A 26,234-nucleotide genomic window follows, 5' to 3' on the forward strand; every position below is an offset into this window, starting at 1 on the left:
AAATTCAAAATCACTCAACAATATCATCAACCCTCAAATAAATTCCCTCCATGTCCATATTTACATTTGTAAAATAAAAGTGTATTAAAATTAAAATTACATTATTTTAAAAAATTTCATTAAATTATTTATATTTAAACTCATTACTATCAATATTTTTACATTGCATATATTCAATAATTCTCTATTTAAAAGATTTCTTACACACTTCTCTTTAGTATCTCTCTTTTAATTTTTAGAAAATACTGGCACCATGATAACAATAACAATAGGGGCCTTTGATAAGCCAGTCCTTATATCGTAATTTAATCGGGAGGAAATTATTATTATTATTATTCTTCTCGTCTCTTTAAGCAGCCTCTTTTACCCTATAAGGTCAATTTCTGCACTCTGTGAACGATCTTAATTTCGAGATTTGGGTGCCTTCCATACGGCTGTGCACTGGTTCGTCAACGGTTCAACAAAAATGGCGGAATTCATTCCTCAAAGTAAAGTGCAACTCGCAGGAACCCTTTTCTGTTTTTATTTATGTTTTCAAATTTCTAGGGTTTTTAAGGGTCTTAGTTTGCATGTGGAGTGTTATTAGAGTCTGCAAGCTTGAGACTTTCAGTATCCACTGGGTTTAGGTATTTATGTATCTTTGGTTTATTTTTCAGCTGGGATGAGATCTTTTGCGCAGGCTGCCGCTTCTGAGGAGGTCGCAGCTCCGCTGAGAGTTGTTCAGATTGATGGATTGGTATAAGTCTACTTATACGAATCATGTATTCCTTTTTCATTTTACTTAGTTGTGTATGATATTGATTTATTTAAAAATGTAAGCGGATAAATTCAGGTTGTATTGAAAATTATAAAGCACTGTAAAGAATGCATGCCCGCTCTTGTCACTGGACAACTTCTGGGTTTGGACATTGGAAGCGTTTTGGAAGTTACAAACTGTTTTCCGTTTCCGGTACGTACTAATTCTGCATATCTACTCAGCCTTTTACTCTCTAATGATCGGTGTACTTTGCTCCATTTGAAGCTCATTATGTTGAAAACTCGTTATATAATCGTAACTGGTTATATATTTTTTTTTGTCAAATAGTTAGATTTGTTTTTGATTTTGGCATTCTTTGTGCCAGACTGCCAGTCAAAATAAGCTTGATTAAACCTACGAGAACCTGATATTTGATCAAGGATGTTTATATTTGTGATAGAATTGCTTGACGAGTTCTGATTAAGCTTCTCTTTCTTATTCACGATGATGAGCAGAGCCGTGGAACTGAAGAAGAGGATGAAGCCGATGCTGATGGGGCAAACTATCAACTTGAAATGATGAGATGTTTGAGAGAAGTGAATATTGATAATAATACAGTTGGATGGTAAGTTGTACAAAGATGAATTTTCTGTATCCCTAATATAATATTTGAATTGATACAGCATAATTAGCAAGTTTTTGTTGAGATTTTGGAATAAGCCATCCAATATATATTTTTAAATGATTATAGTATTAATCACATTGTTAATTATTTTGAACTTCTGAAATAAGCCTTAGGTTGTCCATGCACAAATTTTCAAGCATAGAATTTGTAGGAATTACAATAGGTTAGATATTTCAAGTATTGGAACATACCTACCAAGTATACATCTGTTTGAAACTTAATTTTAAATGACGCTCATTCATTTGCTACGGAAAAAAAGAGCATATACTAATATTTATGGGAGCCAATGCATTGTCACGTAGGTGTTCTCAAATGTCATTGTGCTTGACTATAACTTCCAGAATATATGAACTTCACAAATACTATGTTACTGCACCCATTATTACTTCCTTTCATGGATGCTGAATCCCGAAGATGTTATCAGAGTGGTCAGTGTTACTCTACAGGGAATTCGCCTTAAACATTTTGAACTTCTCAACGAGGCTTCTAACTAAATCTTAGAATCATAGAGGGAATCTTTCTTTTAAAGTTGAACAGAAGTATTTCCATGATTAATTGGCAATGCTTGAAATTAGCTCCTCAATTCATGGTCTTGTCAATGTGTGCCATATTAAGTCTCGAAAGTTTGGGGATGGAGATTATAATTTATTTTCTTTTCCAAAATTTATAGTAAGAGTATATGCTATTTTAGTTCAAACTTTCAAAGTGCCGACAGTTCATGGGAATTTAATATTTGGAAAACCCAAAGTGTTCAGTATCCTTGAAGCTGCAAATTAAATGTTGCCCTGAATATGCTGAACCTGAATTGTTTTTTTTGAAATTGTTCCGAGTCTCAGTATAACACTCAATAGCACATAGTTTGAACTGTTGACTGCTTTTAATGAAGTATGGTTTATGCAACCAAATGATCCTGTTTTAGAACATTTAAGACAACTACTTGATGGCATGGTTGCACTGGTGTTTAAAGCTGTCAAATTTAAGGAGATTTCATGGACAATTATGTGCTTTTTGTTTTCTTTTCTAGATTCTTGTTTTTTCCTTTTTTTGTTTTAATTGCCCTGCAAAAAATGAATCTAAGTAAGAAACAATTGAATAGGCTTTGCAACTAAAGTCTGTGACTGTGCAGTTGCTATTTCTCTTTAACAGCATATGAGGAATTAGACAAGGTTGTTGGGATCACCATCAGTCTACACCTTGTAGCTGATGTTTCTTCAAGGTGGCAGAGATTCCTGGGCATGAGGATTCTCTTGTGAATTCATGTTTGGTGTTAAAGAGGTCACATCAGGTTACAAGAAAATTTTGTCATCCTGGAATCAAACAGGCATCACAAACGATAAACTGAAATAATTTTCCTTGCCACTGTAACAATTTTGATGAATCTTTGTGCAAGGAGAATCAACTTGGAGATAGCTGAACTGAGTGTGGCAATAGAGTCAGTATTGTAACATTTTCATTAGGCTGTTAACTTGGATTGTACTAGGCGATGGCATGGTTGCGCTGGTGTTTAAAGCTGTCAAATTTAAGGATATTTCATGGACAATTATGTGCTTTTTGTTTTCTCTTCTAAATTCTTGTTTTTTCCTTACACTTTTTTTTTAATTGCCCTGCAAAAAATGAATCTAAGTAAGAAACAATTGAATAGGCTTTGCAACTAAAGTCGGTGACTGTGCAGTTGCTATTTCTCTTTAACAGCATATGAGGAATTAGATTAGGTTGTTGGGATCACCATCATTCTACACCTTGTAGCAGATGTTTCTACAAGGTGACAGAGATTTCTGTGTGCGAGGATTCTCTTGTGAATTCATGTTTGGTGTTAAGAGGTCACATCGGGTTACAAGAAAATTTCATCATCCTGAAATCAAACAGGCATCACAAACGATAAACTGAAATAATTTTCTTTGCCACTTTAACTATTTTGATGAATCTTTGTGCAAGGAGAATCAAATTGGAGATAGCTGAACTGAGTGTGGCAATAGAGTCGATATTGTAACATTTTCATTAGGCTGTTAACTTGGATTGTATATCCAACCCACCAGAAAATGGTTCAGCTAGAGAATCACCCAATGAATGCTCCGAATTGCATATGTCCCATCAGGAAGCTTCCCCTCTTCTTTGGAATTTAATTCAAACCATAATTTTTTTTGTGCTGCTTCTGTGAGTTCCAATGATAAATGCAGGAAGCTGCCCCAGCAGTTCTGGTTTAATTCTAACTACACAGATTTTTCTGTTACTACTAGAGTTGCAGTTACTTCAAACCACCTTACGAAAAATATATTCTGCTTGTAGAGCTCTATTCAAGTTCCTTCACCTGGAACCAAGCTAAGCCATAGAGGAGTGGCTAAATCATTTTGTCTTGTTGCAAAGCTGTAGGCTGTTTACATTGAAGGCCATTGTATTCCATATTGTGGACTTTGGCTTGGTAATATTTAACTTCATGCTAATGGTACGTTCTTTGACTAAAATTATCCCTTCTGGAGTAATTCAATCCACCACCAGATCATGTCAATATATCAATGTAAAGTTTTATGCTTTCATCATTGCACACTAATACGTTATTCTCTTGGAGTTAGTATCTATTATTGAGTGAACAGAATTACGAGTTATACCAGAAAGTCATGTTAGGTAGGAGTATCCATATTCCAGTCCTCTAGGAGGATCCGTACTCCTGTGCTTCTAAAATTTTTTGAATGGAAAATTAATTCACACACAAAACTTCTCAAAGTTAAGCCTCAGATTGTCAGTCACATAATCAAATTTGTTATAACTTTGAAGCAGTCAAAATTGAACATACTCTATTTCAGAACTAAATTTGTTAAAAGATGGATGTTGGAAATGGAAAATAAATATATAATTCTGTTTTAGATGTCACTTACCTACAATTCTCACCAATTCAACAGGTACCAGTCGACTTACATGGGATCTTTTCAAACTGTAGAACTGATCGATACATTTATGAATTACCAGGTATTTCTTTGTGAGTTAAATAATGTTGAAGTTTTGGTAGAATGAATTCACTACAACACTGTAATGTTATTTTCAAAGACTGTAGTAGAGAATGCATTATTGTGTTCTTTTGTTTGTTATTGCTGATTTCGAGATTAAGCTTTTGCAGAGATCATGTAGTTTAGTACTTTATAGTTCCCATTGATTCATTTCCCATATTGATAAATATGGGGCAAGGAAGGTCAAGAAAGCCTGTTTACTCTGTGAGCATAAGGATTAAGAGAACAATTATAGGCTCATAATAGGTGCAAAGTCTAAATGATGGTCATAGTTTCTGTGAGCACAACATTTGTATTGGAAAATACTCAATTAAATTTGGATGAAGACAACTGTATCTAGATCAGAAAGAGATGTCTGTGTTTTCTCGACTTTTGAGACATTCTAAAATGTATAAAAGATAAATATAATTTGCACAAAATGTTGATGATCAAATACAGAATTAAGGACACAGCTGATTATTGGTAACTCAGTGTTAATTGTTCAATCATAAATAATAAATATTAAAGATATTAAAATGGCTCATATGAATATCATAGCAGCATTGCTTGGAATCGAGATCATCTCAGTAAACTAAAAGTAGAAATGGAATTCCATTACTTGAGTGGCTCAATACAGGGTACATTCTAGGGTTAAAGTCCCTCCTACAAAACCCAAATTAAGGCCTTCAAGGCCACAGGAAGCTTTATGCCTCATATTGTCATGGGTGTGAATTCTAATGTTTGGGGTCTTGTAGGTCCCCATTAAAGGTTAGATTTATCTAATTTTGACAGTTTGAGTATTGGTGGTGGATGTCCTGACATTCCCAGGACATTAGGGACTGCAGGTGGTCTCCAAAATGATGCAACTGTGTATGGATTTCCCGGGAAACATCTTCCAGTTTGAGAAGATATCCCAGAGACATTCTCTAAATTACTGTGGATTGAGATGACAAAGGAACATTATGTCCCATCCTCTTATCTTCAATCCAAGTGCAAATGTGATGGGTAGCAGATGTCCTAGCATCTCCAAAACATCAGAGATTGGATGCCGACTCCAAAACAATGTAGCAGTTAGAGTTGTGTTGAAATGTGACAAGAGAGAGTCTGAGGCATAGTAAATTCTTCATTCATTGACACCCATAGGATTACATTGTATTGTTAGGAAATAAGGTTTACATCTAATAAATCCAATTAGGTTGGTTGGGAAATTCATTCCTGTAAATTTAGTTTTGTACAAGAAAATAAGGCTTTATAAAGTCCGTTGAAAAACAATGTAAAAATAGACCAAATGATGATAGTAAAATTAGTTTCCAGTTTATTTGCTTAGTAAATTTTTATATTGCTATTAATTATTGCTGTCCAACATTGGTATCAGGGCATTTTGAGAATGGGACACGAAGAAGAAATAAATTAGAATTTATTGTTGATTGATGCAATGGTTGATTAAGTAAAGCACACTTATTTCAAGTCAATTCCTTTATATTTTAAGAAGTTAATGCAGGAGCATTCTTGCATCGTTGGCAATCTTGCATCATCCTAAAATATTTTCCTTTATGTTTTTTGTTTCTTGTTCATTTGGGTAGTTTTTCTTTTTTTGGTAGGGGATATATTCAATTGGCTCACTTTCCCTTATGCGATCCTTATGGCGTGGCCTAGGCATTATGGAGACCCTATGTTTAGCTTTGCACCTTGTTCCGATATTTTTGGATAAAGTTATCTTAAGTTTGGTTCGGTCATATTTTTGGTTACTTGTTCTAATGGTCAAGGTGGTGAATTGCAACTTGTGATGAAGATTCACGACATGCGATGTTTAATGACACATTGTTCTATGTTGTTATACGTAGGGTCAACCCTCTTGTGTGTCTGTACAACATGATGTATCCATTTGGGGTTATTTTATGGATTTTGGTCCTGACCTATGTTTCGTTTATCTTTGAATTTAATGATCGGATAAGCAGATATGTGGCTAGCGATCTTGTATATAAGTAGGGTAGCAGTTATTGTTTAGGGGTGGGGGATTGGTATAAGCAATTGGGGTAACTGGGTTTGTAGAAGTATCCTAATTTTGAGGAATGATCAATTGCAATTAGGTTAATGGAGGTAGTAAATGTATTTGCCTTATTAGCAATTGTATATTGACAATGGTGATTGGAAAACATGGTTTATTTATGTAATAATTGCATTTGTAGGCCAACTTGATGATAATCTAATGATATTTCTTCCATTGGTGCTTATTTATGACTTGTTTGTTTGGGCATTTTCATGTTGCAAATCTAGTTGCAAGGATTGGACATCTTCTTCAGAGGTTCCATGACCTTGACTGCATCAAGTTGTATTGGAGTAGGTTAGGTACTTGGAATCTGGTCTTTGACTTACAAGCCTTGTTGTGGACTGGCAAAAGCTAAGGATTTGATCTACATCAACTGAATGTTAGTGCAAGGTTGCAAGAGAAGGTTTGGTTGCTTGGAAGAATTGGAGATCACACTTGTGAACTTGGTTGTGGTGGTAGAAGATTGGATCAGTTGAAACATCTAAAATCTTTTTACTTACTTGTGAACTTGGTTGTGGTGGTAGAAGATTGGATCAGTTGAAACATCTAAAATCTTTTTACTTATAGAATTTGTTGAAAAGTTAGACCAAAGAAGAAGTATCAGGAGGTGAAAAAGAATACTGTGTTGTCAAATGAGCAACATAATCTTGTGAGCAATTCAAAGATGGAGAATTTGATGAAAGATTTCAGAGGTGGAAACAAACAACCAAATCATCCATTGGTGATTGACAATAAAGATTATTGTGGAATGAAGATACAGATAAAAAATAATGGAATTTGTAGCAGAACAATACTGAACATAAAATGGTGTGGATGTTTGGGTAACTGGCATAGCTTTGAAGGAAATAAGAGTAGTCATTTGTAGATCATGTACCCCATGCAGGTGAGGGATGTGTCATTGTCAGTAGAGACAATAGAACAATTTATTGAATAGTTTGATGAAGAAGACAAATGGGCAGAGAATGCGCATGGAATTCATCTCTTTAACTTGGTTTAATGTTCATAAGTTTCACTTATGGAACATTTTCAAGTCACTTGGGGTGTTTGATGCTGGACCATCCTTGGGTCGTCAACAATCTTGCATCATAGAAAAATATTTTCCTTTACATTTCTGTTTCCTGATCATTTTGTTAGTTTTCTTGTTGTTTTTGTTGGCGATCGATCTAGTTGGTGCATTTTCTTATGCGATCCTTATGGCATGGTCTAGACATCATGGAGATCCTTTGTCTAGCTTTACAACTTGTTCCAATGTTTCTGGATAAAGTTATCTTAAGTTTGGTCTAGTCCTATTTTGGCTTACCCGCTCTAACGGTCAGGGTGACAAATTGCGAATTGTGACTTGTGACTTGTGACTTGTGATGAAGATCAATGACATGAAATGCTTAATGACACATTGTTCTATATTGTTATATGTATGGTCAACCCTCTTGTGTGTCTGCAGAACATGATGTATCTATTTGCGGCTGTTCTTATGGATTTTGGCCGTGACCTATATGTTGTAATATGTTTACTTTATCTTGGACTTTAATTATCAGATAAGTCGACTTGTCTCTCGTGATTTTGTATATAAGTAGGGCAACATTTCTTGTTTAGGAGAGAGGGATTTGCAGAAGCAACTGGGTAACTAGGATCTGTAGATGTATCTTAATTTTGAGGAATGATCGGCTACAATTAGGTTGAAGGTAGAAAATTTATCTGACTTGTTAGTAGTTGTATATTGACAACGGTGATTAGAGAACATGGTCTGTCTCTCTAATAACTGCATTTGCAGGCCAACCTGATGATAATCTAATGATATTTCTTCCATTGGTGCCTTTTTCTTACTTGTTTGTTTGGGCATTTCCACTGTGGCAAATCTAGCTGCAAGGATTGGACATCCCTTTCAAAGGTTTTCTGTCCTTGGCTGCATCAGAAGTGAGCTAGGTGCTATGCACGTAAAGTTGCTTGAAGTGTACAACATGAAAAACATTTCCTTGTGGAAGAGTTTTGTTGGTTACCAGTTTGTCTTCCTTGATTTGGTTTATACCTTGACTCTTAATTAGCCCAATGTGATGAAAGACAAAGTAGTTAACAATAGAGTGGGTCAATGTAGGTGTTCTATCAAAGACCCCTGAATTGAAAGATACAACTCCCTAGTATGCAAGGATTTCAATGAATATTGTTTTTAGTAGATCAACAAGATTCAGGGGTATGCTCTTAACCAGAGAGCAGAAGAGGTATGACCAAACTGCTCAATACTTTAAATAATCTAGGTGGGTTTTAGATGATAACTCACAAACTCCACAATCATGAATGCATATGAGTCACTTTTAAGCTCTTCTAACACCTAAATGCAGTCTACTTAATCTATCGAATACATGATGCAATAATGCAAAACTACCTATTGATGCATATTGCATAAGAAGAGAAAATGTGATTAACTAACAATACCCAGATTGCCCAAGTTATTGAGATTTCACAACAATCGTTTGCTTCCTACTCAGCACCTTACATTAACCAAATCCCAAGCCTCTCACACAACAATGAAAGTGCACATGAAACAAGCTTGCATTGAACAGAGGAAATGAGGAAACACTTTAAATGATGGTAATATATCAAATAACTCCTAAAGGAAAGTAACAAATCCCATTTTATTTTCAATCCTAGAGCTTTCATTAACAACACATTTCATTTCCAAATCATGCAAGAGCTAAAACTAAATTAATATGAGCGACAGACTCAAAACATGGACGCAGAGTCTCACACAGTAGTCCTAGCTATAGGGGTTGTTGGGATTAAAGATAGAGTAACTGAGAGGGGGGGTGAATCAGTTACTAACAAAAATTAATCCATAGATCCCTTAGATGTCTTAAAGATCTAGTTACTACTGATACTCGGTAGACAAATGCTGTAACTCGGTAAATTAAACTATTAATTATCTTCAAGCATTCATGCATGTAACTGAAAACAAAAATGAACACAAGAGACACCAGATTTAATGTGGAAACCCAATATGGGAAAAACCACCAAATAACTAGTCACTAATTTTTCACTCTTTTGAAGTGAGCCCTGTTAGGAGCCAACCCTGTCAAAGGTTACAATACACACTGTTAGGTGTGACCCTGTTAGAGGATTTAATCACCCTGGTAGGAGTGGCCTTGCTAGAGGTCTTTAGAACAATTCAACTGAACTGTCACTTTGTTAGAGGATTTACAAAATGGTTGTTAAACCAACTCTGTTAAGAGATTTGAAATCACTGCTACAGTGGTTAGAAAGCAACAATGAATTGACCTGAACAAGATGCAACTGAATTTGCTGGCTACAGGTCTCTGTTCAGCATCATTAGATCCTCCTTGATCAAATATAGCTTTGTTGCTCCTCAATGATCTCTGATCATCCTTCAAATTCACTTCCACAATAATCAATCCTCATATTACATTAATTCCACACACACTCCCACTCACACTTAGAATTCGCAACTTGACCTCTTAATTATACCATTCAGATCGTCAAGTTGGCCCATTTACATGTTACATTTACCAATAAACCATACATCGGTTGGCTACAAATATTATTCTAAACAAATAAACGTTATTTCATAAAACAATGAAATCCTTTACTGGCAGACCCTGCTCGGTAAATACTGCTTCCAGAAATTTCCTAAGTTAACCTTCTTGACTCGTTTAACATTGCAATATCCTTAAAATCCTTTGGCTGCCGAGTTTACTTGGTAAGAACTGTTTCTGTCACATTTCCTTTGATGACCAAGTGAGCTTGGTAAGAACTGTTTCTGCCACATTTCCTTTGATGACCGAGTGAGCTCGGTAAGAATTGTTTTCTCGGTAGATATTGCAAGTTTTCTTTACTAAACTTTTGGGTTCGGTAGATTCTGTCCTTTTGCCTCGCTGACCATCTGAGCTCGGTAGACTTTGTCTTTTGCCTTGCTGACCTTCTGAGCTCGGTAGACTCTATCCTTTGCCTTGTTGACCTTCTGAGCTCGGTAGACCCTGTCCTTTGCCTTGCTGACCTTCTAAGCTCGGTAGACTTTATCTAATGACTGATATGACATTTGTGTGACATCAAAGACAACACACAATTGAACAATTGTATCCAACAATCTCCCTCTTTGGCATTGATGGCAACACAACATGTCATAGCAGAATGAAATTTGAAAACAAGTCTTTTACTGACAGAATACTTCACTTTCTTCTTCAAATACAGTAAACTCTCTCTTTCATAATAATCTCTCCCTTTTACACAAACTCTTATTATTTTGCAAATTTCAGAAAGAGATGACAATATACTCTCCCTCTTTGACAACACATGCCAAAGACAACTCAAAACAACTGAATAACATTGTACTTGATGTACTGATTCATATGCAATGTCTTCATTGGTTTGCTGCATCAACTGATAGATCTTCAATTCTGTTCCTGTTGATGCATCACTAGAATTGCATTTTAGTGAGCTTCAGATAGGGGAATGACCCCTAATTTACCTCTTAGATACAAGAATGCATCCTTAGGTAAAGGCTTTGTGAATATGTCAGCAATTTGTTCCTTTGTATGGACATATTCCAATCTTATTTCCTTTTCTTGCACCAATTCTTTAACAAAGTGATACTTAATGGCAATATGTTTGGTTGTTGAATGCATCAGTGGATTTTTGGAGATGTTAATTGCACTTGTGTTATGACAAAACATAACAACAGGTTCTTTGATTTCTTGCTTCATACCTTCCAATAATTGTTTGAACCACACAATGTTTGAGCAATTTACTACTGCTGCAATATATTTAGCCTCTGTTGTGGATTGAGATGTACAATTCTGCTTTTTGCTTGTCCAAGAAACCAACCTTTCTCCAAGAAAGAAAGCTCTTCCACTTGTGCTCTTTTTGTCATCAATATTTCCTGCCCAATCTGCATCAGTGAACACCTTTAAATCCAGATTCCCTCCAAGTTTATACCATAATCCATATTCTTCAGTTCCTTTTAAGTATCTCATGATCCTTTTGATTGCCATCATGTGATTTTTTTTGGTTTTGCTGAGAATTTTGCTACAATTCCTACTGCAAGGGAAATGTCTGGTCTTGTGTGCACTACATATTGCAACTTTCCAATCATAGATCTATACAATGTCTGATTCACTTCCTTTGATTCATCATCCTTGGTGAGTTTTATCCAGTACACATAGTAGTCCCAATTGGTTTGCAGTCTTCCATACCAAACTTTTTCAGTATCTCCTTGATGTATTTAGATTGAGTGATGTAGATGCCATTCTTACTCTGTTGAATCTGAAGACCAACAAAGAATTTGATTTCACCAAACATTGACATTTCAAATTCCTTGTTCATTTGTTCTGAAAATTCTTTGTAGAGATCATCATTTCCTGTGAACAAAGTATCATTTACAAATATTTTTGCCAAAACAATCTTATTATCTGGTCCTTCCTTTATGTACAAACTATTGTTGTCATTAGTTCTTTGAAAACCAATTTGAATAAGATAGTTATGCAATCTTTCATACCATGCTCTAGGGGCTTGTTTTAGACCATATAATGCTTTATGCAATTTGCAGAGCGTGTCCTTGTCTGGATCAACAAAACTTTCAGGCTGTTCAATGTAAACCTCTTCATCCAATATGCCATTGAGAAATGCTGACTTGACATCCATTTGATAAACTTTGAATCCTTTGAATGCAGCATATGCAAGTAAGGTTCTGACACCTTCCAATCTTGCAACAGGAGCAAAAGTTTCTCCATAGTCTACACCTTCTTTTTGAGAGTATCTTTTGGATACCAGTCTAGCTTTGTTCTTTGATACCTTACCATCTTCATTTAGTTTGTTTCTGAATACCCACTTTGTTCCAATCACATTTTTGTCTTTGGGTCTTGGTACAAGAGTCCATGTTTTGTTTTTCTCTATCTGTTCTATCTCTTCATTCATAGCTTCAATCCAACTTTCATTGTCTAGTGCATCTTTGACATTTCTAGGTTCAAAATCAGCAAGTAAACAAGTGCCTTTCAACTTACTTCTTGTCATTGTTCCTTTTGATTTATCTCCAATGATCTGATCTGGTGCATGATGCTTTTTGATATACTTGGCTAACACGGGCTCTTTGCTTTTTGAATGACTTGCATTGTTATCCTTATGTGTCTCAACTTCTGGTTTTGATTTTGGTTGCTCGGGGTCGGTAGATGCTAACTCAGTAGCTTTTGTTTGTAACTCGGGTTCTTGCAGCTTGGTAGGTACTGACTCGGTTTGAACTTCTTGTGACTCGGTTAATGAAGACTCTAGAGTTGAGGATTCCTGATTAATAGGTATACTTGGCATTGTATCAGGTTCCATGTAAACAAATCTTCTGTAGTCTTCAGGTTCCTTTTTGCTTTCTTCTTCTGTTCTTTTTGCAAACTCATCAACTTTCACATGTGCACTTTCTATGAATTTGTGAGTAGATGAGTTCAAACATCTATATGCTTTGCTTTTGCAAGAGTATCCCAAAAATATTCTTTCATCACTTTTTACATCAAATTTACCTTTTCTAGATTCTTTCAAAATGTAACATTTTCTTCCAAATGCTTTTGGATAACTTACATTGGGTTTGTAGCCATACCACAACTCATAGGGTGTTTTGAATGAGTCCTTTTTGAGCTGTACTCGATTCAAGGTATGAACTGCAGTGCTGATAGCTTCCTTCCAGTAGTTGATAGCAATGCTTTTCTCAATCATTAAAGTTCTTGCACAATCCATGATAGATCTGTTCCTTCTTTCTGCTATTCCATTTTGTTCATGAGTTCCAGGTACTGAAACCTGTCTTTTGATTCCCCTTTCAATGCAAAAGTTATTGAATTCATGTGAAATGAATTCACCACTTTTGTCAGACCTTAAGCATTTCAGTCTTTTGCCTGTGTTCTTTTCTACTCTGGCCAAATACCATATGCTTCTGATTTCTCTCTTAGGTACATGACAGTCATCATTCTTGAATAATCATCAACAAACAGAATGAAGAATTTTCAATGTCAATAGGTCCACACAAATTAGTATGCACAATTTTTAGAGCTTCTTCAGTTTGATAGTTCTTGCTTTTAAAACTAGTCTTTCCCATTTTACCAATTTGACAATTCTTGCATAGACCAACCTCAAGTTTTTTTATGTTAGGAATACCTCTTACTTTCCTGAATTCACTGATCTTTATCAAGTTGTCAAAGTTTATATGACATAACCTCCTATGCCATAACCAACTTTCTTCGATTTGAGCAATGAAACATGAACATTCACTAAGTTCAAGATAAAATAAGTTACCTTTTGTTTGAGTGCCTGATCCAATCAGCTTTCCTTTGCCCTCCAACAATCTTGCTTTTCCATGCATAAATTCCACTTTGAATCCATTATTGAGTAGCTGTGCCACACTCAACAAATTATGCTTTGGTCCTTTTACCCAATATGCATTATCACATACAAGTTCCTTGGTTAGTGAGATTCTTTCTTTTTCTCTTATACAACAAGGTTCATTGTTACCAAATCTTACACTGCCACCATCATAGTCTTCAAAGTATTCAAACTTAGTTTTATCACCAATCATGTGATGAGAGCAACCACTATCTATGATCCATGTATCATTTCTGCTCATATGAGAAATGAGTGCCATTTCTTCATCATTATCAGATTCATCTTTCACAGCAATGTAGACAATTTCATCTTCTTCTTTATCATCAGAATCATTAGAATCTTTAGTCATGAAACATGTTATCTTACCTTTATCCTTGAATGATTTGAAGTCTTTCTTGCCATTGTACTTGTGACCTTTCTTCTCATACTTGTTCTGCTTATTTGGGCACCTAGCAGCAATATGTCCAATTTCTTCACAAGAAAAGCAGATTAGAGGAACTTTACCTTTGTATTTCCCTTTGCCTCTTGAATATTTTCTTGCTAGTAGAGCTTCAACCACCTCAAGATCACTGTCTGAACTTTGTTCTGATTCTTCATCACTGTCTGATTGGGGATCCTTCATATTTTTCCCTTTTTCTTTGAGTGAAAGCTTGGCTTCAAATGCTGATTCAATTTTCTTGGCAGCTGGAACATAATTGTCATAGTTGTCTAGCTCAAATGCAGTCAATCTTCCAACTATAGCCTCTAAATTTATTTTATGATTTGCCTCACATCTTCTTTCTTGAAATGCAGAGACTCTGATTGCATAAATGGGAAGTAAAGTTCTAAGAACTTTATTTATAATTGTCTCATCATTGATATCTCCTCCAGATGCTTTGATTGCACTAACACATGCTTTAACTCTTTCAACATACTTTGCAATGTTTTTATCCTCTCTCATCCTCATTTGATCAAATTGTCCTCTCAAACTCTCTGCTTTGGCTCTTCTCACATTATCATCTCCTCCATAGATCTCTTTCAGCTTGTTCCACATTTCAAAGGTAGTTTTGCAATTCTTGATGTCATCAAATTCTTCATAACTCAGAGCAGATGCTATATCTATCACCATGTTGTTGTGAGTCTTCTTTTTAGCAATATCATTGATAGATAATGTACTAGAAGGTTCTTCATATTTTTCATCGAGGTACTTTAGCGCTGTATCACCAATAGAAGTCAGATGAAGCCTCATCAATCCTTGCCATGCTGAGAAGTTGTCCCTATTAAGGCTTGGAATTTCCCTTTTGTAAGACATCTTGATCTTTAGCTTAGATCCTTGAAATCTTTTCTTTTAAGCACCAAAAGCTCTGATACCAATTGTTGGGATTAAAGATAGAGTAATTGAGAAGGGGTGTGAATTAGTTACTAACAAAAATTAATCCACAGATCCTTTAGATGTCTTAAAGATCTAGTTACTGCTGATACTTGGTAAACAAATGCTGTAGCTCGGTAAATTAAACTATTACTTATCTACAAACATTCATGCATGTAACTGAAAACAAAAATGAAGACAAGAGACACCAGATTTAACCTGGAAACCCAATATGGGAAAAACCACTAAATAACTAGTCACCAATTTTTCACTCTTTTGAAGTGAGCCCTGTTAGGAGCCAACCCTGTTAAAGGTTACAATACACACTGTTAGGTGTGACCCTGCTAGAGGATTTAATCACCCTGTTAGGAGTGGCCTTGCTAGAGGTCTTTAGAACAATTCAACTGAATTGTCACCTTGTTAGAGGATTTACAAAATGGCTATTAAACCAACTCTGTTAAGAGATTTGAAATCACTGCTACAATGGTTAGAAAGCAACAATGAATTGACTTGAACAAGAGGCAACTGAATTTGTTGGCTACAGGTCTCTGTTCAACATCATTAGATCCTCCTTGATCAAATATAGCTTTGCTACTCCTCAATGATCTCTGATCATCCTTCAAATTCACTTCCACTATAATCAGTCCTCATATCACATTAATTCCACACACACTCCCACTCACACTTAGAATTCGCAACTTGACCTCTTAATTATACCATTCAGATTGTCAAGTCGGCCCATTTACATGTTACATTTACCAATAAACCATACATCAGTCGGCTACAAATATTATTTTAAACAAATAAACGTTATTTCATAAAACAATGAAATCCTTTACTGGCCGGCCCTGCTCGGTAAATACTGCTTCCAAAAATTTTCCAAGTTAATCTTCTTGACTCGGTTAACATTGCAATATCCTTAAAATCCTTTGGCTGCCGAGTTTACTCGGTAAGAACTGTTTCTGCCACATTTCCTTTGATGACCGAGTGAGCTCGGTAAGAACTGTTTTTGCCACATTTCCATTGATGACCAAGTGAGCTTGGTAAGAACTGTTTACTCGGTAAATACTGCAAGTTTTCTTTACTAACCTTTTGGGTTCGGTAGATTCTGTCCTTTTGCCTCACTGACTATCTGAGCTCAGTAGACTCTTTTCTTTGCTTTGCTGACCTTTTGAGCTCGGTAGACTCTATCCTTTGCCTTGCTGACCTTTTGAGCTCGGTAGACATTATCCTTTGCCTTGCTGACCTTTTGAGCTTGGTAGACTCTATCTGATGACTGATATGACATTTGTGTGACATCAAAGACAACACACAATTGAACAATTGTATCCAACAGGGGTTTGCCTAGATCAAAATTTTGCTGATCTTATTAACCTTTCAGAAAGTTACATTTATAGGCCCTTAGAACTAGCCAGTTACATTTAATGATTACCATACAAAGCATTGTTGAATAGATGTATTCTAAGAATAGGATTGATTGGTCAGTCATCCGTTACAAAGCTTTAGCCTTTGAGGAGAATGCCAAATATGGCTACAATATTAGAGAGAGAGAGAGAGAGAGAGAGAGAGAGAGAGAGAGAGGGGGGGGGGGGTGACACTTGTTTTGTAGGGAGAATGAGAGAGGGGGGGGGGGGGGGGGGGGTGACACTTGTCACATTTTGCAGGGAGAATGTAATACTTTTGTTAGAGCATCAGTTTTAGTTTGGAGTTATGAATTTAGCTATGTAGGCCTTCATTGCATTAGTTACATTCTTCAACTCCAGGACATTTGGAATGAGAATGTTATTAGCTCTGATCATCTAATAATCATGCATTTCTATCAATTCTTCGACTCTGGAGATCCTTGATTGAAGTTTCTTTGCTGCATGCATCATAACACAATCCACTTCTGTGAGCTCTAGAATCTTTGCCACTTGGAAGTTTGTGGGTCAGTAGTCTCTTCGAGGAATGCCAGAAACTTAGTCTTCATTCGTTCGATGTCCATGAGCTGGCCATTGTTGGTGATATGATTCAGTGTGCAAAACCTTTAAAGGTTCGAATATCTTATCCATTACCTTCTTCACTAAATCATAGACACCCTTTAATTCATGATCAAACTTCACTTAATTGTCAATTTTGAGTTCCAACGATTGCTTCCAATGAAGCAATGGTTCTTGGCTTGGCTTGAGTATTCCATGGGTCACAACAACATTAGTCTTCATGTCAATCACCTCTTTTAACAAGGCCAATTGCTCTGTTAGGCTTTTTGATATTGTTTCTTCATTGAAGTGTGGTGTTTTGACACTGCTTCTCTCAATCTATTTGTTTCTAGCAACAGATTTCCAAGGTTCTGAATAAGGAGACCCTGGATCTTCAATTCGTCTATCTAGGCACGACCAACTTGACTAAATTGCCTCTCGTTGTAGCTTAAGCAATAAATTTTTGTTCTCTTCTGCACTTGGGTCAAATGTACTTGTAGTTGTGCTTCCAAGTGTAGCTCTGATGTAATCCATTAATTCTTTATTTGAGGTTGTCAATACCTCTTTCTCTGATCTTAACTCCTCCAATCTGTCGTCAATCTTTACATTTGTTGATTTCCAAATGTTGACCATAGAATCATGCATTGGAATACCTATGTCAACTATTCTAATCTGAAAGTCATTAGGAGTAAACTCATGAAATTTTCCCTCCTGAGGTTTTGCAATCTCTGCTAGCATGTGACCAGTAGAAGAATCAGTTGTCAATGCTGCTAGAGTCTTTTGCTTCTCTGCCTTCTTTGACATTGGCTTAGATTGAGTTGCCTGTACAATGAGGTCCTTAGATGGAGCACCTTCCTCATATCTCTTCTTTCTATCAATAGTCTCTTCCAACCAAGACTGAGTTGAAAGGACATTGAGTGCTGATTGCAAGGCTATTGGATCAAAGAGCTTCCTTGCCATTGGGGGTGTCACCTTGCTCTGATTAGGAGATGGAAAGGGAGCTGCTTCAGTTACGGAGAGGGCTAGAGTATCACCTTGCTGAGATGCTTCCTGTTCCCAACCATCTATAGGGTTGTTGTCACCATCAAGGTTGATGATTAGCACAGGGGAGAAGCCCTTGGCTACTGATTTCTCCTTCTCATTTTCTTTATCTTTATCTTTATCTTTATCTTTCTCTGCCTCTTCATCTCCAACGTTTCCGGTATTTGGCAGAGATCCTCCTCCACAGATTGGAGCGATTTTTACATTCTTCTCAGGAGGCCGACCTACCCCTCCACCAACAGATTGTGTTGGCCTAGCTGATGTTGATGTAGCGACAATAGTGGAATTAGCAACAGATGACTGAGCTGTTCCAAAATCTACTCCACTAGCAGAACTTGTGGCTCCAGTTCCTTTTCTTCTCGCTCTAGTCTGTTCAACCCATTTGTCGATCCTTTTGATGATTCCACTCATGAGAACCTCCATTGTATCAATAACAGGGCCATTAGACGGAATTGACAATATAGGAGTGTCCTTGATTTGCTCATAAGTTGAGGGACGCATGTGAGAGCCATCATCTATGAGATCACTAACATCAACAATGTCATTATACAACTTTATCTCATCTAATGTCAACCTAGACCATTACCTTTCTCTGGTTTGGTACTCATTACGGCATTCGACCCAATAATCTTCAATATTTGGAACATGCCTGTAAGCATAGCCAAGCTTTAGATGATCTTTGACAAAGCTAACAAGATCATACTAGGGCCTGATAACTTCATAGTCACTCAAGTTAATTATGCTCTCAAAGGCTTTAACCAAGTTCCGGGCATCAGACCTTGAGGCACAAGAATAAGGTCCTACCACAATTGGAAAGGAATCTCGACAATCTTCTTCACATTAGAACAAAAGGTATTAACCAAGGTTTGTCTACACAACTCAACAGGAACTACCTTATCTTCGGGATATTTGGGGAGTCTGTTCAGGAAGCCATCGAATGTACCAATCCTTAGGTAAGAGAAAGTTTTAAATTGGATGAAACAACATCTGAACTGGCTGACCGCTGATATGGCTTGTGGTGGACACCTCTGCTCAGGGCACCCTTGCAATTCTCGACATAGCCTCATTGTGAAGCCATTGTCTACCTTTACATACTCTTCGAAACTCCTCTACAATTGTAAGTGAGGATAGAATTCATGCACCTTGGTGTTTTCATTGAAGTCTTCGATACGGGGAAGACCAGGCCAGAGATGATGCGTGGCTAAGGCGTATATAAAATTTGATGACATAAAGAACTGTTTGAATGCCGTCGCCGAATTTAGCCAAGAGGCAAGCTCTTCACATATAATCTGAGCCTAGTCAATTTGTAGTCCTTTAGCATAGATGACTTGGACCAAGTAGAAATGATGCTCGATAAAATCTAGGATCTCCTTTCCTTTTAATCTCAGCAATAGCGCCAAGATATCCACGATTTCTTTCTTTAGATTGGTTCCAAAAAGAGTCTTCAGCATCTTACTCTTTTTCCGACGAGGAGTCTGAAACCATGTTCTCTGCATGTCTTATCTCCTCTCAGTCTTTTTTTCGTTAAACATTGATGTAGAGGAAGAAGCCTTACTAGGTGTTGTGCAAAGGGTTATGAGAGGCATTCTCAAAAGCAAGCATGTATACAGGTTTTAAAACTATTAATTTCATTTTGGGCGAAGTATACATTATTTTGCTTCATTATGACACCAAATAGTATTTCAAATGAATATTTTAAAAGCTCTCATGCTTGTGCTATTGGAGAATCTGATGCATAGATGTAAAAAATGATCAAATTGCAGGTTAGTGGAAATGGAGGCTGGTGGATATTTATCATCTCAAGGTAGCTTCTTTCTTAGGGGTGATTTGTTGCATGAGAAACACCTTTTATTTATGTCCTTGAAGTCAAGAGGCAGCTTGACATACTTTGAATTCCTCTTCATGGAGAAAGAGGGGAATTTTCAGATAATTGAGCTTGAAAAAATTGCCGCAATACTCCTAATCGATTGTCTCATTTTCCATGTAGTTGATTTAATCTGCAGATAACTGAGGATGCCTCTATCTATAGACACAAGGAGTGGTATACTTCTGGATAATGGAGTATGTCTCAATTCGCAGGTAATTTGGAAAATTTGCCTAGACAAAGATGAGTTTGGATTAATGCATTCAGAGTTTGATAACCAACCATTTGCCTTGGCCAAGAAGGTTAGGTTGATGCTGATGATGAATTGGAGTTTCACATTTACCTAGATTAGAAAGTTTAGGTTGACATTGATGAAGAAGAGTTGGAGATTCCAGACATTTGTGTAGAGTAGACCAAGAAGCTTAGGCTAATGCTGATATAACTTTGTTCTTGTTTTTCTTCATGATTTAAACCTTAATGGGGGATTGTTAGGAAATAAACTTTACATTTTCATTCACACAGATTTAGATTTGTATGGGAAAATAAAGCTCCATAAAACCATTTGAAAAGCAATGTAAAATTGAACCAAATGATGATAATAAGATTATTTACCTGTTTATTTTGTAATGTAATTGGTTGGGGAGTTCATTACTATAAATTTAGATATGTACAGGAAAATAAGGCTTTGTAAAGCCATTTGAAAAGCATTGTAAAAATGAACCAAGCAATGGTAGTAAAATTATTTTTCAGCTTATTTTTAACGTAAATTTTTATATTGCTATTCTGTTCTGCTGTCCAACATGTATGGCTTTACAAAGCTATTCAAATCATTAACTGTTCAAATCACTAGCTACCAACTCGTAATTAATAGCTAATTAAAAGTTAACATATAATGAATTAACATTAACTTGTTAACTTCTTAGATATTACTGTATTGATATTTTATGTTGTGCACTAATAATCCCTAACACCCCTCTTTAGTGTCGACATAGGCATTTTGTTTGAGTGCTGCAGTGTCAACAATTGGCATCTCTCAAGTCTGACCCCTCTTCAAATACCCTTCAAATAAAATTATCTTTGGATACTGGTTTCTACCAATAATGTACATGCAAATACAACACACTTATGGCACCAAAATTCCAAATACACAATGAAAAAAGATTAATTAAAATGGTAGTAACTATTTAAAAACCTGTCTTCTGCATCAATGAATTAACTAGTGATAGTTTTTTTCAAATGCTTTTGGGTTTTGTGCTTCTATTCAACAACTTTCCTTAACATTCTGAATTTTGAAATTTGTTATAATATAGTATCTTAGTGAGGCTCTGTTAACTAGTGATAGTTTTTTTCAATGAATTAACTAGTGATAGTTTTTTTCAAATGCTTTTGGGTTTTGTGCTTCTATTCAACAACTTTCCTTAACATTCTGAATTTTGAAATTTGTTATAATATAGTATCTTAGTGAGGCTCTGTTAAATTGCCAATTTAAAATCAACAATATTCAAACAATAGAATGGTGCCTTGAGAACATGATTACTCTTTTGCACAAACTGAATATTCATCAATGAACTAAATAAGTTCATATCAATCTTGAAACAAATAAACCCTCATACCTGAAAGATAAAAAAGTTTTCTCGACCACCTAAATTTTCAACACATTTTTGTGACACTTTACATCCCTTCTACTTTAAAGATGAACACAATGATCATAATATTAATAAAGCATAAACTATGGAAATAATGTACATATCTGTGGAATCCACTAGTTCCATTGACAAATATGCAAGAAGAGTGGATGCTAAAAGCCCCAGATTTTACGCAAGGTTCATACTATCCATTAGCCTTTCATCTCCAATGCTGGACTTCATAACAAAAAATGGATGCACACAAAAAAATGTAAATGGGGTCATGGAGTTCCATGGTAACATCTAATCCATTGCTTTAATCAACTTGACAAACGAAAGACTAGTGACAAGAGAGAGCTAGAGCTCAAACCTGTAAGTTCTGTATTCAATGGCTTTACAAAGCCATTATAACTTTTTTAACTACCCAAACCACTAATTACCAACTCACTCATAATTAATAGCTAACTAAAAGTAACATTTAATAAATCAAGATTAACATCTTAATTTATTATATATTATTTTATTGTGTGTGTGGATTAATAATTCCAAACATCTCCCAGCTTGGGGATACCACCTAGAGACTTTCTCATAAATTTCCATGGATTGGGGATGGGGAAGTAACATTCTCTGTCGCCATCCCATCCCCCAAGTCAAAGTGTGGGAGGAAACATTCCGTCTTATCCTCACATCCCCAAAGTCTAAGTGTGATGGGTAGTGTTTTTCGTGACTCCCAAAGGCCATTGGGGACTGCAGGATGTCTCCAAAACAGTGCGACAGTGAGATGATGTCTTGGGAAACATCTTCCAGTTAAGAGACGTGTCCCAGAGACTTTTCCCAAAAAATTGTATATATGGAGACATAACAGTCTGTCCAGTCCTCCCATCCTCAAACCTGTGAACATCCCCAGAGAGGAGTGTAATGTGCCCTTTTCAATATTGATTTGAAAGACTAGTGCAACCACATCCAAATAATTGCACAGACATCTAACTAACAATACATAACTATAAAAGGAGATACAGGTGTAAGCAGCTGCTATGGGCCAAAGGAAAATAATTTGCAGCCCAAGAAAATGCTTGGAGGTCAATAAAGATGCAGCAATTACCAGACAAGAAGAAGCTACCACTAAAGAAGAATTAAATATATTTAAAATTATTGGTTGCCAAAGAATTAAATAATATTATAAAATGAAATGGTGATTAAAGTTTATTTTTAGTATTAATCTGAAGGCATTTTGAAGAGTTGACTTCTGGAAAACAATGTCATTTTGAGATAGACCTAGGCAAGAGGCATCATCAAAAAATACTCCATCATTTAATTTCTACTCTTTGGGGAGCATGGAACTATGACTCGTTCAAACTGAGGATGGAAACTCTCTAGGTCTGGATTAGAGGTCAAGAACCCACAATTCGGTAGTGTGGTTTCACATGGTGATCAGTTGACAGTATTGAATTAGCTATAATTTGATTAGTATCAGTTTGAATAAAAATATACTTTCAGCTGGCAGCTGGTTGTAGCAATCTAAGGGCAGAAATTAGACATATTTGGAGTCATTCCAAAGACTGAAAAGTCATTTTCACCAAGAGTAGTAGACTGCTGCAAGATTTCAATGTAACAGAGGATTAATTTTTTTTTTTTTTTTCTGAGCTATATGCTAAATTTCATACCTAAATGAAAGAATAAGTATTGAACTGCAGTTTCTGCTTCATCAAGAAGTAACAAGGATTTCATACTTTTGTTTAATTGAGAACTACTATAATTGTGAGGTAGGGTTTTGTCATAAAATTTAATGAGATATTACGGGCATCAGAATGGTAAAAATTGGGGCTACACCAATTAACAGAGTGGGAAGTTAGGTATAGCATACTGCTTGGGTCAGTGTGGAGAGAAGATATCAGTCATTTGCTTCTTGTTTCTGAATTTCATTTCTGTCTTGTTACTGAAATTGCACAATATGCAATCTTTTGTTCCACATAACTAAATTAAATTTCTTTCTCTCTACTATTGCAGGAGAATATCAGAAGATGTGTGTGCATTATTTATGACCCGGTTAGGTCAGGACAAGGTGTTTTGGCAATGAAGGCATTGAAGCTTCAAGAAGCTTTCATGGATCTCTACAAGAATCAAGAAATCACTGGGGAAAAGTAAATCTCAGTGTTCTCTCTTTTAATACCTATATAATTTTTAAATCTATATTATTAGCAGCAAATATGCCAGGATATCTGTGTTGATTTTGCCTGTTTTACAGGTTGAGAGAGAAGAATCTTACCTGGGTGGATATTTTTGAAGAGATTCCTGTATGTAATTCTTTGCTGCTTGGTGTTGTGATATTTTTCATTGATTTGTGATCATAATTATATACAACCAATAAAATGTCATCTTGAAATTCTGTGGTTCTGATATGATATTATTCATGGGAGTTTCTCCTCTGCATCTTATTTTGGATGGCACAAGAATGTTACCTAGTTCCATGCCATTTCTTATTTATAGTTTTTTTGCTAAGGATTCTGAAATTTAACTGAAACAAGAAACAAGCAGATTTTATGCTCTGAGTGTATATGACAAAAAAAATTCTTGGCAGTGCTGGTGTCCTACAAAGACATTTAGTCCTTTGCTATATGTTAGGTTTTGTTTTCAGGACAACATTTAACCGTGCTCACTAATTTTTAAATCAGTATACCATTAGTTATACTGCAACATATATTGGACTCTAGTTGAAGTAGTTTTATGAACAACTTTTGCATGATGTTCACAAATTTGAAAGAAATTGTAGTTAGTTAAGTGTCGAGAAATTTTCTTGTTCCTTATATGTGGAACTGATTCAGCGAATATTATAATTCTCTTATTTCAAGATTTAGTGATTTTTTTTGTGTTGTATAACAATATTCCTTGCTGATATCCTTTTTACCGTCTACACTCTTCTAGATGCTCTGGACGAGTTTGATATTTTGATATCTAATGGTATTAATATGGTATTGCATTTGCTTGGAGCATGATAATGGTGACCTTTTTTTAAAACTGAATTATGTAACTAGAGTTAACTTTTATGGGTCCAATGCAGGTCAAAATTTCGAATTCTACACTTGTTAGTGCCATTATGACTGAGTTGGAAACTGATTCACCAGTAACCCAGGTTTGACTGGGTTGAGTAAATTGGACGGACTTCATCATTGTTTGCATTAAGGGATTATTTAAATGTTTTTCTTTTTTCACTGTAGAATTTCTTGATGATTGCTCTTTTTATTTGGTATAAGCAGGGTGACTATGACAGGTTGGCGCTGTCCACAAACCCTTTTATCGAAAAGAATCTTGAGTTTCTAATTGAGTGCATGGATGATCTTTCAGGGGAACAGCAAAGGGTATGTGCACTAATCAATAATTTTTTGATACTTCTGCTGCATATAAATGAGGATTTCAGCCTCTTACAGCTTGTGTTGGTTTCAGTTTCAATATTATTATCGCAATCTTCAACGGCAACAAACTCAACAGCAGACCTGGCTGCAGAAAAGAAGGTAAAATATGTGTTATTTTTTTTATTGACTTTTAAAATTTCAATAACTTCATTGCATTTGCTATTTTATGTTTGTCATTATTCATTTTAAAGCCTATGAACTGACTCAAATTTCTCTTGAGACTGACTTGTTATCTTTATCATTGCAGAGCTGATAACTTGGCACGTAAAGCGGCTGGTGAAGAACCATTACCTGAAGAAGATCCTATGAATCCAATTTTCAAGCCAATTGTTGAGCCCTCCCGACTTGATAGCTACCTCATTGTCAATCAAGTTGCTAATTATTGTGATCAAATCAAGGGGTATATGTCCTATTTGACATGTTTATTAAGAAAATTTGATATCCTGGAGCATCTAGAAGGAATCAATCCTTTCGTTTTTATCTTTTCAACAAACCAATTTGATTTCTATCATTGAAATAAACGGAATTTGCGATATAATTGGATTCATTTTCTTTAAGCACAGGCTTCAGAGCAGAGTATATTGTTAAGTAGGTCTCATCTATAATGTTTGGTATTCTTCTTTGTAAGGTGTTGAACTTGCACTTTGTGTAAATCTGCAGGTTTTCTGGACAGAGTTTCAGCAGACTCTATTTAATGGATGCGGTTCATGAGAGTTAATTCTAATTGCAAGCATAGCTGCAATGGAGTGAGGTATTTCTAACTACTACAAAGGGGATTTTAAGTTAGTCTAAAAAAGTTGAAAGAGGTCCCTTCGATGGAATTTCAATGGAGTGAGGTATTTCTAACTACTACAAAGGGGATTTTAAGTTAGTCTCAAAAAGTTGAAAGAGGTTCCAGCCCAGAGCACCTCTGCAGTTTTGCTATGGTCAATATTTTCAACTGGGAAATCTAAAATGTGCCATTTTAGAACAACTTGTAATTTTTTAATTTTATATTTTATTTTGACTATGCTGGGAGAGGCACCGCCATGTTTTCTTTCAAATTTTAACATTAGGATTTATCATCCTTGTTGGCTAATTTGCAATTAACAGAGCTAAGAGCATTTCCTACAGGGTGTAATGATATTTTTTCTGTCTGATATGTTATTGAAGGATAATCTTTTCAATCAAA

At 35.8% G+C, this 26,234-nt stretch overlaps 1 protein-coding gene across 1 annotated transcript; it reads left to right on the forward strand.

The window, feature by feature from the left end:
• Positions 1 to 399: 399 nt before the first annotated feature.
• TIF3H1 (translation initiation factor 3 subunit H1) lies at positions 400 to 26,234 on the forward strand. Its single transcript, XM_089807625.1, has 12 exons — positions 400 to 488; positions 657 to 736; positions 833 to 949; positions 1,252 to 1,361; positions 4,319 to 4,385; positions 23,661 to 23,794; positions 23,899 to 23,947; positions 24,712 to 24,783; positions 24,908 to 25,009; positions 25,095 to 25,162; positions 25,311 to 25,463; positions 25,724 to 26,234. Exons 1-12 carry the CDS (start codon positions 467 to 469, stop codon positions 25,779 to 25,781), a joined length of 1,032 nt encoding a protein of 343 aa, XP_089663751.1. The 5' UTR covers positions 400 to 466; the 3' UTR covers positions 25,782 to 26,234.

The sequence above is a fragment of the Cupressus sempervirens genome, chromosome 10 (genome assembly GCF_028749045.1).
Source record: "Cupressus sempervirens isolate cs-2001-9-10 chromosome 10, ASM2874904v1, whole genome shotgun sequence".
In the NCBI taxonomy this organism is placed as follows: Eukaryota; Viridiplantae; Streptophyta; class Pinopsida; order Cupressales; family Cupressaceae; genus Cupressus; species Cupressus sempervirens.